The following is a 15139-nucleotide window of genomic DNA, read 5'->3' on the forward strand; positions in this document are numbered from 1 at the left end:
GGTCAAGTGAGATCATGTGCTGATACTCAAAACAACTTTTTCTATCTTTTATGTGAAAACTCTTAAAAAATGAAAAATGTGTTTTAAGTACAAACATATGATCACATGTGATCTATTTTTGACAAAATTGAAAAAAAATTGCCACTTGCCCATTTTCACTCAAAAAACTGGATAGATTGGGGACCAAATTATTTTACAAAATAGATTGGGGACTACTACTACGCATGAATTATAGATTGGGGATCAAAACTCTAATTCTCCCCTAAAAAAAAAGTTTTGCATTAATTCAAAAGTATCCCCTCCAAAAATAGCTCTTTTTCACTTTGTCCTATAAGTGTTAAATTGGATCAATTTACCCATTATGTATTCTATTCTTCATATTGGAGGACAATCTATACAATAAGTCAAATTCCTTGAAACAAAAAGTTATCCTTTTGGGGTACATATGCTACTCTTCAAAAAACTATTGGAGTGTTTGGATCTGTAATTTTTTGAAATAATATTTGTATTTGCATCACAAATATATTTTTAATAATATTTTTATTTTCTCAACTATCTCTTTTATCTTACATACGTCACATTACAAAAAATACTATAGTAATTATTCCAAATAATACTCAATCTAAACAATCCTTATATTATAGGAGACTAAGTCAAACTTGATTTTATTATTAAAATACCCCTAATTCTAACAAATGCATCTACATTCATGTGCTCTATGTATAACAAACAATATATAAAAAAAGCTAAAAAATGATTCTTTAATCTCTTCACTTATAGGTAGAATCTCCAATTTTTTTCAGAACCCCTAATTTTTTAAAATGTTCAAAACCATGTAAAAATATTAGGAATTTTTCTATAAGTAGAAGGTTATTGGTTTTTTTTTCTTTTTTTGTTCAAGGATATTTTGGGATTGCATTTAAGTTGACCCTTTTTTTTGGAGGGAAATGATATTTACAGCTCTCAATTAGCTTCTAAGTTCTAACACTCCTCAAAGGTTAGTGCAAGAGGTTAAATAAGGAGTGCGAATATCAATTTTATTTTTGGAGACAATTCAATCTTTTGACAGCCATTCGTGCATCTTACATGACAATCTAAATAAAATTCGGGCTTCATTGACTGTACCTAATTGGAAAAAAACTAGAATAGAGCGTGGAGCAAAATTGATAGCGAAACTTTCAAGGGGGCAAAGTGAAGAAAAGTCTTAGAACTAAGGGGTAGTTAATACCAAATGCCGAAACTGTTCAGTCTAAGGATTTCAACTAGATGTTTGTTCTCCCTTCCGTCGAAGAAGGCAATAAGGAACCTTGGGATGTTATCACATTTGGTTTCCATTCTTTGAACAGCAGCCAAGTAAGGCCTCACGCTAATTTCTCCCTTTTTCCTTTTCTTCCTTATTGATTTCATGTTCATGTACTATATCTATCTTCATACGGGTAATGTTTGTTATCTTATCAGTTATCTCTGTTCAGTTTTTGTTGTTATCTCTTCATTTATTTGTTCTGTTATAATTGTTTGATACGGGGTTCTTGTTCTTTTCCTTTAAGCAAAACAATCTGGTTTTCCAATGCAATTAAACAAATTGGAAAGTTAGCCGCAAAAGTATGCCATGAAGATGACTGGAGAATTCACTAAACAGTAAATATATTTTTTATGTGTTTATAATGATTTTTAGGAGTAAAATTTGCTGATATTTGAGTGATTATTTCCAAGTCTATGACTTTTGAAAGCGATTGTGGAGATTGAGTTGGGAATTTGAGGCTTACATTATGGTCATGGATTTTCTTTTTGTATGTATGTGTATTGAAAGATTCAGCTTGAAGGGATCTTAAAATAACCCCTTTGAGTGTTAAAAACAAATTTATTGTTTTAAGGGCACGGGTTTGGGAAAATAAAATATGAAATTTCTGGATTGTTTTGTTTGGAGAATTTTAGTTCTTCCTTGCATGCAAAATTAGCATCTAGAATGTTGATTTAGGGATTTGAGAGAAGGCTTACTAAATTGGAAATGTTTGCTTAAGGGATATTTGTAGAGGATCAAGCTTCTTAGAGGTGGTCAAATTAGCTTGTTTTGGTCCCCTATGTCAGTAGTGCTTTTGTTTTAATGATATATGTAGTTTCTTCAGTTTTCTGATGTCTAGCTTTCAAGTGCATACAGAAAGAGATTAAACATAGAGGATTTAATTAGAATGTTTCTTGCCGTGCTTGAGTGTGGGAAGCAGAAATGGCACAAGGACTGCTGCACTTGCTACTTCTCTCTCTCTCTCTCTGTTTTTTTTAAAAAAATTAAGGAACATACAAATCTGAATTAGAGGTTTAGGTATAATTTGGAGTGGTATTAGCTTCCAAAATTTGCTATGCTTCCATTAGATGAATGTCTTTTTTTTTTTAAGAGTATGTAAATCTTTACATGGCTTACAATTTTGATGGCTTTGAATTCTGTTGGCCAAGACAATCGGGGTAGACAGGTCAAGGGAAGGGGGACGGATTCTCTGCATGCTGGCTAGCATACAGATTTTCATTTCGAGTACAAACCATTCACAGTTCGTGAGATTGGAAGGGATTTGACATGTAGAAAGCCTGGTGTGTTTGCTTAATTTTCAGCAAAAGAGGTAGCTATCTGACACTTTAGCTGCTATTAGGCACTTTATTGGGGAAGGGAGTTCAATTCACATTTTCTTTTAATGATGGACAACAGAGGAATCATTTTATCATTATGGCTTAGAGCAATACCATTATGGTCAAAGTAATGGAAATACTAGAACGCAAATACTAGAATGCATCATATCAAGACATGTTTTTACTAGGTGAAGTTAATGGTGATTTTGAAGGATGGGAGCTCAGTGATCTAAATCAAAAAGTGGTGAAGAATAAAACCTGTAGCTTCTTAATCATCATCTGAAGTAACTTAGAATGCTCAACTAGGCTGGTCTGATGCCACTACATTTCCTACTTGAAATAATTGTCAATCTTGATTAGGATGGTTTGGTCCTCATACATTCTTAATGAAATTCCTTCGAGTAGCTAGTCATTGGTGGACAGAGGATGAGAAGTTATGAAAATCATCAAGTGTTGCTTTAAAATTTGTGGATATATGTGTAAGTGAACCAAGAAACCAGAAAGTCATGTCAAATCTGAAAGCATGCAAAATAAAATACTTGATGTGTATTTTGGTGAAACTTGCAAAAACACATCTTTTAATGATAACAAAGAGGAGCGAAAAGGAAAATAAAATTATCTGTAAAAACTGAAGTACATTGATAACTTTTAATTGCATACTTGTACACCTATTTCATGCTTTCTGAAAGGCTGACATTTGAAACTTAATACTTCAGGGCCTCATTTGATTAATAATTTCTGTTTTAACTTTCTTGATGCTCGTGGTCTCTGGCATGACATGTACGTATAAAGATTGACCTCCTTCCACCCAGTTGATCTAAGATTCCACTTCTTAAAATGTAGTTCTAAATGGAAGAGAAGGGAGCCGTTCAGAAGGGATGCATTTGACAAACCAACCAATTGGCCATGACAGTGCAGCAATTCCAATGCATGAAACCCATTGTACCCAGTTCAGCCTTTCTGTAGTGGCAAATCTCTTCAAGAACTCTACCATAACCACTTGAAGAGCTACTGTCATCCCTATGATGCTTAGAAACAGTTTGTTCTTTAGTACTCCCCTGAATACATTTTTCTTCTCAAGCTCTCTTGCGTTGAACTCATTAAAAACTTGACAGAGGACAAAACTATTGAAAATAATGGTGTGCTCAACCTTTTCGTTCACATGGAAGATAGAGCTTCCTTTGAATTCAAGGATCAGTATGATAGTTACCTGATATAAAGCCTGAGCAATGAGATTTCGCCACATGATTTTGGTTATAAGAGGTTCTCTGCGACCAACAGGTCTGCATTCCATTAGATCATTGTTTGGCTGTTCAGTTGCCAAGGCCAAGGCACCCAATGTATCCATGATCAGGTTCACCCAAAGAAGCTGGACTGCCGTGAGAGGAACTTCGCCGGCAGATACTGCAGCAATAAAATTGATGCATAGGGCTGTGATATTGACTGTGAGTTGAAACTGGATGAACTTTTGAATATTTCTGTATACGCATCTGCCCCACCTTAATACCATAACAACGGTATTGAAATTGTCATCCAGGATGACAACGTCTGAGCTTTCCTTGGCAACTTCTGTGCCCTGGATGCCCATTGAAAGGCCAACATCTGCTTCTTTCAAAGCAGGTGCATCATTTGTGCCATCACCAGTTACTGCTACCACATGACCTTTCTGCTTTAAACTCTGTACCATCAATAGCTTGTCAAAAGGAGATGATCTTGCCATAAGAAGGATCCGATCAATTTTTGCCATTCTTTCTTCAGGTGAATAATTTCTGAAAGTTATTCCTTCAACAGCTGTATCTTCCAAGTCCTCATTACCATTTAAAATTCCGCACTCTATGGCTATTGATTTTGCTGTCAACATGTTGTCTCCAGTGATTACTTTTATGTTCACTCCAGCTTTTCTGCACGATTTTACTGCTGCTTTAACCTCTGGCCTGCATGGATCCTTTAAACCCACCAACCCCAGTAATGTTAATTGAGTGTCTGGAAGATTCTCGCAAATGACACCATGTCCTGCAATGCTTTTGAAAGCAAAAGCAATGCAGCGAAGACTCTTACCTGCCATCTTTTCAATTATTATTTCAAGCTGTTTTCTCTCTTCATCATCTATGGCCTTAACTGTACCATTTTCCATGTAGTAGTTTGAACACCTGGCCAGAATCATTTCAGCTGCTCCTTTCCAATGCACACGAACTGTCTCCGAATGATTTTTCCTCACTAAAACCCCACTTCTTTTCTTCTCTGAATTGAAAACTTCAACATGGAGCTTTTCATACTCTTGCTTTGTTGTGTTGATATCCATTTTCATATCAAATACAGCCCAATTAAGGATGGCTGACTCTGTTGGGTTACCAGTAATCTCTGGATTTGGTGAAGAAGGTGAAGTATAAATCTCACCAGTACTGTTTAAGCCAATACTTTCTTGCAGCAGTTGACCAACATCAGGTGCTATGTCTGTTGGTGTCTTTCCCTTCATCGGCTCATTGCCTAACCAAAATTCAGTGACTTGCATCTGATTTAAAGTCAGGGTGCCGGTTTTATCAGTGCAGATGGTAGTAGCCGATCCCATAGTCTCACAGGCTGATAATTTTCTCACCATGGCATGGTCCATCACCATTTGTTTCATTGAGTATGCCAGGGTTAGTGTTACAGCCAAAGGCAAACCCTCTGGAATAGCCACTACAAGGATAGTAACTGCTGCAGCAATGATCCGGATGATGGAATTCATGATATCGCCAGTACTCGTCTGTCTGGCTTTGAACTCCCTTTGCCCTCTTTCATCTTTGGTTTGTCCGGTGAAGTAACGTATCAACAACACGACTAAAACAAGGAAAGCGACCAACAAACCGACCTTCCCAATACCGGAGGTCAGCTTGTTAAGCCGCCTTTGTAATGGTGTCTGTTCATTTGTGTCATGAGTTATTAAACTCATCATCTGACCCCATGTTGTGTTCATTCCTACAGATGTAACGAGCATGCGACCATAGCCATCTGTGACCTTTGTACCCGATAGCAGGAATGGATTGCCTGCCTCATGGATTTCAACATGGTCACTTTCACCTGTCATGCTAGACTCATCTACCTTTAAAGAGTAACCATCCAGGAATAACCCATCTGCTGGAATTTGATCGCCGATTTTTAGACATACAATATCGCCTACAACGATTTTGAATATGGACATTTGCTGTCTCCGCCCATCTCTGACTACGACAATTCTTATATTATTGCTCTCATTGGAAAGCTTCTCAAATTGCTTACTTTGTTTGAAGTTGCTGATGGCAGAGACTCCAAGAACTAGTATTACAGCCACAATTATGCTTGCTCCATCATACCATCCTTCCTTCAGGCCATTCTGTTTGATTCCAAAACAGAGTGACAAAACTGCACAAACCAGAAGAATGATGATCATGGAATCTTTGGATGCTTCGAGAAGAAACCTCAGTAAACTTTTAGCAGGGGGCTTTCTGTATGTGTTGGATCCAAATGCATCGATTCTTTGCTTTATGCTACCCTCTGCACTGCTGATACCAGCTTCTGGATCTGTTTGAAGAATGGCTGCTAATTCTTTTGCACCTCCATAAGTGTGCAGCCTATCGCTATTTTTTTCTCTTACCAAGTCAGCAAGTGCCTTCCTATCAATTTCCATAAAAGATCTTTCGAGGCGATCATTTTTGGAGGGTTGTACATCAATGGCAACGTAGGAGGGATTGTGATGCAAAACTGAAGGAAACAGCAAGGCATTGGTATTAACTGCTTTCTTAGACAAGGAAACTGCAAAGTATATAGCTCGAAAAACTATCTGCAAACGCTTCTGAGTGCGATTAGACTTTGGTGGAAGTGGATACATGGAAGAAGAAAATGAAGAAGAAAAAGAAGAAACAGTGACTGTGGAAGAGATTCTATAAGATACTGCTGCAAGCACTGAAAGAAAAAACACGAATCTTAACGAGTGCTTGAGATTTTTCTTGTTTAAATTTCTGTTTCCTTTTTTTGGTGGTGTTGTAGATGAGCTTAACATTGTTTATATAAGAGTCTGTTTGTGAAATTTCTTTGCAACTACAGATCATATATAATTACAGTCATGAAATGTGGGTAGCCACAGCATAAATTTAAGTTTGAATTATGTAAATGTTATGTATTTCGTGATTCTTGTGAAATGATCTCGTATATATGCTTCATGCATAGCTAGCTGGAATCAATTCTCTTTCTTATCTTCAGTCCCATCATATGCTCTTTTCTTATTAACAGCATGGAATCAATCCAATTCAGATGCTTCTGTGCTTTTTTGCTTTCGGTTTTTGTTTGTGAATTCAATTTCCCTACTGTTTTTGTATTCCCGGAAAACCTTGGACCACCACCAGAAAGGCACTTGAGTAACTCTATGAGATACTTACATAGTTCTATGGATTAAGGATTTGGAGTTATCATGGGACAGGTGATCGAAGAGTTCATAGAGCATGGAAATCTGGGATCTGCAACCACAGCTTCATTGATGACAGTCGCAGATTGATAAAATATGATGAGAGTTCTTTTAACAAAGCAGAGTAAATACACTAAATATCTAAAAACTTCCATAGATTTACGTAAAATTGCAGTTTTGGTCTATCAAAAATATATTTGCTCATCTAAGTATTAAAGTTTTGCTCCAAGAATGAGAACAAATATTGTATATATTTTTACTGCGAGCAAAAACTATGCAAGGATCTGAATTTCAAGTCAACAAATTTTAAGTGTGGTCCGCTATCCAACACATTAGGCTCTAAAGATCGTAATTGACCTAAAACTTCCCTCAGTTATTTTTTTTCCCAATTCTAAGGAGATTATAAGTCTTACAAGTGTGAATGCAAGGGGGGTGGGGCCCTGAGATTCGAATCAAGACTTATGATTATTGAAAGAATTGCAGTTGTGGTCCAAATGTTCAAGGAATAGGCACTGCTGGTATTTTTTTTTTTTTTTTTTGTCGAAACGATAGATGTCCTATAACCTAATCTAAGGGGAAGGGGAGGGGGTTCGATGTGAGTACAGACTCCATCGATGAAGGTCAATTAAGACCGCCACAAATTGTGACAAATTTGTGGGAGGTAGGGATTGAACCCCTGACCTCCAGCATCACCTTTAATGGTGATGACCACTGGACCAAATGGCCAGTGGCTTTTTTTCAGGGATGTTTACAAATGGTGCACTGCTGGTACTTGAGGTTTCAACAAAAGTAAATTACGTCTATTGGAATCAAGTCACGTGCTGGTAGCTAATTTTTTTTTTTTTTTTTGAAAAATTCTAAAAAATTGAAAAAAATTTGCCAGCCATATTTTGTAATAAAAAATGACTAACTACCCAAATATTGATCGCGTGAATAATTAGTCTCTAACCCTTTTTTCTTGTCAATTGAATTTTTGTATTCTGAGTTAAAGACTAATTACTCATATGATCAGCATGCAAGTAATTAGTCCTCTTTTACTACAAATTATAGCTACAATTTTTTTTTTTTCATGTTGTTTAAGTCCTTTAAAAAATTTAGTTGTTGGCACGTGACCAAATTCCAATAGCAATTGGCAAACATCAGTTAATAGGACTGAATGTGTTTAAAAATTGAAACATTTGTAACTATACTTGCTTTTATCTTAACTTTAGGGACTAAAAGCGCTCATACCCCAAACATTTAAGACCAAAATTGCAATTTTCTCCATGATTATTTAACTAATTAATTTACCGACTAAGTTAGTTTTTGAGGATAAATTTTCTCATTTTTTTGGTTATATGCGGAGTCCAAGAAAAGGAATAAATGAAAAAAACCGGCAAAAAACATAGATTAGACGCTTTAAAATGCTGAAACACGTTTGATGTCTTTCTTTTCTTTTCTTTTTTTTTTTTTAAGTTTTTGGTCTCTCAAATAAATCAAATGGGTATCCTCGTATACAATTTGCTTTTCATTTTTGCCTTTTCCTCCTTTTGCTTTTTTCATTACGGTCTCCCAGCTTGATGGGCATGTATCAACTTTTTATATTTAAGTAAAGAATAAATCTTATATGCACTGATAATATAATATTATAACCGTTGGATCATGACATATGTGTAAAAATTAAATTTCAAATTCAACTTTTGTGTAATTGTTATTCATTCAATGTTAACAGTAATATATACACTATTAGTGTATGCAAGATTGATCCTTAGTAAATGGAAAAATATAGGAAAGTGTCATAATCCATTGTCTTGGTCAATTAAGATATTTAAATTTAAGACTAAAAGTCAATCTCCCAAAGTCTTGGTCATCTTTCTTTCTTTCTTTTTTTTCCAAATAATTCGGTACTTGTTTGGAGCCCAAAAAAAAAAAAAAAAAAAGTACAATGCATGCTCCACTTTTTCGTGATTCCTCTGTGGAAAACTATGGAATAAATTAAGCTGAGCTTTTATAGTGTATATATTTGCATTAAATTGTGGAGTTGAAGAACTGAAACAAATTAAAATGAGGAATTGATAGGAAATATAACATCAGAAACAACTTCCAACAACTTTTAACAGTTTTAACATATCCTTAGATGGATAACATGTAGCTTCATTCTTCAGATTTTTCTTTTTGATTTTTTTAAGGTTCTTAACTTCTTGTGGAGCTCATCAGTTTTCGTCATCTTGATGACATCAGGTTCAAATTAAGCCAGCCGACTGAGAAAATAATATACACCATAGTCAAGCTTTACTAACTGGCATGGTGGACCTTGAAGACTACAAAGTCCCTGAACTTGCTAAACAAATTTTCCACATTTTTTTATGTTAAAATTTTTGTTAAAAAAAAGAGACTTAACAAGTCAATTATGGTTTAATAGTTCCACTGTCTTGAGAAGTTTCCCATTCTTTTCTCTCTTTCTTTTGCTTGGGGGAAGGGATCAATTGGTTCTGGGGAAATTTCATGTGCCAATAAATATTTGCCAATTGACAAATGTAGACCATGTCGTAAATTGTTTACCTCAAATTGGGAGAGCCATAACCATATATCAAGTGCCAGAAGTGGTAATTTTGGGGGTCTACATTAACTTAAAACAAATTTGATTGATGGAATAGTGAAGCTCTTTCTTTTAATTTTTTCCTTTCCTATGTAATTATGAAGCTTCGTCAGATGAAAAAGTGTAGTTTCTGAGCTTTTTGATACATTTTTCCACGTTTGATGTTTACACATTTTAGGTGGAGAATTATGAAAAATCCTTGGTAAATCATCTGAGTGCTCTCATCTTGACAATTTTTTTTCGTTTTTTGAAACGCATTTCTCACGACATACTTATTCCAATTCGATATTAAAAGGGACATTGAAGTCTGAACCAACAAATGTTCTCGTTTAATTCATACAAAGAAAGAGAAAAAAAAATCAACAATGTGGAAGTCAAGGATGAAAAGATCAAGAAACAGTTCCATTAGATTATTAAAAGGTTCAAACGTAATTGCAACTCATATGGTACATAGATATCCATTCAACAACTCCTTGACATCAGACGTATGATGTAATGGTCATGACGCAAGAGAATGAATAATGTAGACAAACTAATCTCCACGCAAAAGCAAGTAGAATTCTATCCTTTCTGCTGCCAACTGTTAAAAAACAAGGAAATTGAAGAAGCAAAATTGTTGTATGGTATGAAAATTTGATTCATTCATCCTATTCAATATAGTGTGCTCTACTAATAACTTTATTGGGGCGTGTGTTTGCAATAAATAAAATGTATAGTTGTTTGTAAATTTTTTTTTTTTACTAAAGTTGGTTTTATGCTTTGAGAATTAATTTGTTAAAGAAGTTATGAAAATAAAAATGTATATATGGATAGTATTTTTTTTTTTCCAACCCCATTAGCAGCTCTATCTGTGTCAATAAATTTAAGGATAGAAGTGAAATTTTAATGTGAAATTCTTGGCCATATATGATAATTATAAACATTTTGGGATGGACCAAAATAAAAAATATAATACTTTCAATCGAACAAGAAAGTACAAATGAGTGTTATGCTTTCGTGATTAAACAATATGTATGCGATGTGTGTAAAGTTATTGTAAATCCATGAACTCTAAACGATTATGTAATAGATGATAGGTGTTATTACAATGAGTACTCCTATTTCAAGTATGATCTATTGTAGCCATTTGCCCCTATTTTGGCCCATGTTTATCAATGGTTAACTGTAACAATTTGTCTAGCCTTTGTCCCATGTTCATGTATGTCAAGCGGGATTCACAAAACGCCTTGATTGCCCACCTAAACCTCCTAGACAGGATTATTCTCTAGATTAAGGACTTGGAACCATACTATTATATGTACCTTGACAAGAAATGAAATAATATGATCCACAAGTTATATGATTTATGAAGAATGTATATAAATATGTTCACGTTATGTTATATGGTTTAATGCCATGCACTTCTCAGTGTAATATGTATGTGTACGTGTGAAACCCAATGTTTTGAAAATCGGATCGGAGCGGGCAGTTGAACCACGAACCGGCCATGGCACCGGTCCGGTTCTATGTCATAGTTGACTTTGTCAGAAAATCGGTCAAAACTCGGTTGAACCATGAAAACCGCCGAATCGGATTGAACCGGCGGTTTTCCGGTTTTCAACTCCCCCCCCCCTTTTTTTTTTTTTAGTTTTGCAAAATATAGATATCAAGATTCGAACTCAAGATCTTTGTAATAGAAGATCAATATATTAACCATTGTACCATCACATCTTATTAGTTTTTTTTGATAACTTATTTATATAAAACAAACACTCATATTTCTTTTTTCCATTTTTCTTACAAAATCTCATTCTCTCATGGCTCTTTCTTTTTAATCTTCAACTCTCTCTCTCTCTCTCTCTCTCTCTCTCTATCCTCTTTTATTTTATCACTTCCTTTTTAATCAAACCTCTTTATTTTTAATTTATTGATGTTTTCTTCCATCTTTTAATTTTGTTTTTGTCCATTAAATTGAAAAAAGTTAAAAAAGAATTATTTTTCTTTAACCCAAATTATTTAATGCCACAACCACTCACTTTTATCTCATTTTTTGCTTCTTATCAAGTTTACATTTCTATTTTCGATTCTCTTGACTTCCTTTGAATTCCAAACTTCTTTTTTTAAATTGCAATCTCTAAATCCCAAAGCGTAAATTAAAATTTAAGTTCGCAATGTCTAAATTCTCATAGACGTGAATTTTGTATAATTTCAAAATATTGGGATATTTTTGGGTTGGATTTAGATATAATTGAAATTGAGATGAAATTTATTTGTTTTAACTTATAATTAAAAAATTTATTTTTAAAAATCCAAGTTATTAAAAAATAGTAAACTTTTCATCATATAAAGTATTAAATTAGTCCATTACATGTCTTATTTTGTGCATATATATATATCTATATAAATTATTTTTAAAAAAATTCATTGAATCGGGGTTGAACTGGTCCGACCGGTTGAATCTCAACCCTTTCACTTCACCGGTTCAATTAACGGTCCAATTTTTAAAACATTGGTGAAACCATGCCTATGTTTTCAAGTCGAGATATGCATGTGATACTATATAACCTAACATTTTAAATATATAGGCTCCGTTTGGATTAGCTATTTTTTGGGTTATTTTTCAAAAACAGCACTGTAGCATTTCGTTTTTGAAATATAGTATATATATTAGCTACATGATCCAGTAAAGGAGCAAGTTTTATTTGCTACATACATCACTCAATCCATGTTGCCTATGTTTTTCTTACAGCCAGAGATATCAAGATTGTTTTTCTCGAGAAAGATAAGAGCATTGCAATCGAATTCTAGGCCTGTGGACTAAAGACTTAGCAGGTGTGTTAAATTTTAAGTGTTTATATTTCTCATAGAGTTATTTAGACTAATGTTGATGATTTTAAGTGTTTAGCAATTTAATATTGGTGTTTACATCGTCATAGAAAAAGTTGTAAGTTTAACGGGAAAAATACACTTTTCATCTCCAATATTTGGGGTGTTGGATAATTTCGTGCTTAAAGTTTCATTCAAACACATTTCATCCTCATAGTTTCATAAATTTGACAAATTGAGAATAACTGAATGCATGTTAACCAATTTGGGCAAAGTATCATGGCATGACCAGCATGTCTCATTATTATTAATAATTAATCGTTGATTAAATTACATAAATAATAATGAGTGTGTTTGGATAGGAGAATTCTTTTTTAAATTTGTGATGTATGTGTCTGAGATAAAAGGATAGATTGGATGATAGATAAACAGTTTGAAAAACATGTATATGATGCAATAAAACAAGATTTTGCTAATACATGACAATCCAAATAATTCTTTCTTTCACATTAATATTTTGCTCCAACTGGTTGTTATAGGATTGTTTGAAATATTTCTCCAATTGGATATCATGGAGTTTCTTCTCCACCACATCGTTTCTTCTCAATCTTCTTGTTCGATTTGTGATTATGAAGAGAGTAATGGTGGTTGAAAATTGCTTAGTTTTCTTTTTCTTTTTCGTACTAAAAAGGAGAAAGTAAATTTAAAAAAAAAAAAGAATTTTAAGGTTTTGTTGATCCAATATTTTTTACGAACGGACATGGTCAAGTGATGACATTCCATTCAAATTACTTGACAATTCATCAATTGTTCTCAATTAGTCAAATTTATGAAACTATGAGAATGAAATATATTTGCATAAAACTTTAGGGATGAAATTAATCAAAATTATAAAACTATGAGGATGAAATTGTTTTGACTAAAATTCTAGATATAAAATTGTCCAACACTCCAAACATTGGGGATTAAAAGTGTATTTTCCCCTAAGTTTAAGATTTTCAGTGAATGTTGTATATTATGGCCAAGATAACTTTTAATCATGGAGTAAGGTCTTATAAATATAGCATGCCTCGTCTTAAAATCTGGTCAATGGACTTCGCGTTTGTGACATGTTAAACTAGAAGCAAAAATCTAAATATGCTTTCTTCCTGTTGTTGTTGTCAAGCACAAATTGATCCCGTTTACCTACTTGTCTCTTCGCCTCATTCTTATCTATTCTAACAAAATAAAATTGTCCAGAAGAAGAATTTAAAGTAAGGGAGATTCTAATCTATGCCTAACCAAGAAAGACTATATTATAGATAGAGTACCACAAAGTATTTATGGGTTAGGTTAGAGGCTCTTGTTGGCAAATGTCAAATCCCTAGGGTTTCTTTCGATCAAAGAAATGTTACTATAAATAGGACCAAGGTTCCAAACGGTTGTTAGAAAAACCGTTTGGGCCAATTTTTGTTCAAATGCACAAGATGTAACCTCATTTGTTCAAATCTAATTCACTTTCAACAACTTGTAAATATAGAACAAATTTTGTAGGACTCACACATGGTATTAAAATCGATGTACGAAATGTGATCTAAGCCTTATATATATATATATATATTGGCCAAATCATGGCCGTCAACCTTTAGGGACAGTTGCTACCTACAACCATCCCTGTCACATTTTCCTATAAATTATAACTTGAGAATAATTGATAAGAGTATATTTTACGTGTTTTAAGTGTATTTTATTAGTTAGTTTTGGTATGTTTTAACTACTTTTATAACTAATTAACTAGTAATCTAGTAAAAAGATGCATTTTGTGGTTTAAAGTGTGAAATTTGCATTTCTATGGATTTTAATGGTGAAAATTTCATGTTTTTGTACGTTTAAGGATTCAATCATCAAAGGGCGTGATTTGAGAAGATAATTGGATGATTGATGATGATTTGAAGTGATAAAAAGAGAAGATGAAGTGCAAAAGAATAAATACAATCAAGAACAAAGGAAGCAAGTTTCACAGCTTTGACACATTGTGGTATTTTATCAATATCTTGAGCTACAAGCATTGGATTGAGGTGAATTTTATACCATTTTGAAACTAAGAGATAGATCTACATTTGATATGAAGACATCGAAGTCCAGTTCAGTCGTTTTCATAGTCAAAAAGTCAAAATACAGAAGCACAAACTCTGTTGTCGAAAGCTGAAACAGAGCTCTGACCAGTCTTTGGTATTTTGGTCATATCTCGGTCCACAGAGCTTTAAATTGGATGATTCTTGAGGCATTGGAAAGATAAATCAAAGGGCTACAACTTTTATGTTTTGTACAAGAGCTAGTTCGGCTCCATCAGTGAGAAAATAGCAGTTGAAGTGGTGCCATGTGTGCAGAAGTGAAAACGCGACTACATGAATACGTGGCTTGAAGTCGGGTATTCCCTAGTCACATATTCCTCAATTTCAGTTGCAACTTGCTCAGCAACTTGTGTTTTGTTCACACAAGCTTTTTGACCCATTTTTCTGTAAGAATATCGGTGGAAACAGCCCAAGACAACTGCAAAAGAAGCTTTACAACTCATTTCTAGCTTGTTTATAGGCTCAAGACATGATTTAACACTTTGTCTCTTGCAAGAAGTTCCTCTATATATAGAAGCCTTTGGAGGATATTTTCATAACTTTGAAAGGCTAGAGAAACTCACAAAAAATGTAGCTTTCACTAGAGTTTCCTTAGTTCATTAG

General features: G+C 34.0%; 1 protein-coding gene across 1 annotated transcript; it reads right to left on the reverse strand.

The window, feature by feature from the left end:
- Window positions 1-3379: 3379 nt before the first annotated feature.
- Window positions 3380-6770, reverse strand: LOC113754262 (putative calcium-transporting ATPase 13, plasma membrane-type). Its single transcript, XM_027298639.1, has one exon. The coding sequence runs from the start codon at window positions 6635-6637 to the stop codon at window positions 3452-3454; it is 3186 nt and encodes a 1061-aa protein (XP_027154440.1). The 5' UTR covers window positions 6638-6770; the 3' UTR covers window positions 3380-3451.
- Between the last annotated feature and the right edge of the window lie 8369 nt (window positions 6771-15139).

The sequence above is a fragment of the Coffea eugenioides genome, chromosome 2 (genome assembly GCF_003713205.1).
Source record: "Coffea eugenioides isolate CCC68of chromosome 2, Ceug_1.0, whole genome shotgun sequence".
NCBI classification, from domain to species: Eukaryota; Viridiplantae; Streptophyta; class Magnoliopsida; order Gentianales; family Rubiaceae; genus Coffea; species Coffea eugenioides.

Coding starts and splice junctions, on each gene's coding strand:
- LOC113754262 (XM_027298639.1), bottom strand. CDS start 6,637: ATGTTAAGCTCATCTACAACACCACCAAAAAAAGGAAACAGAAATTTA.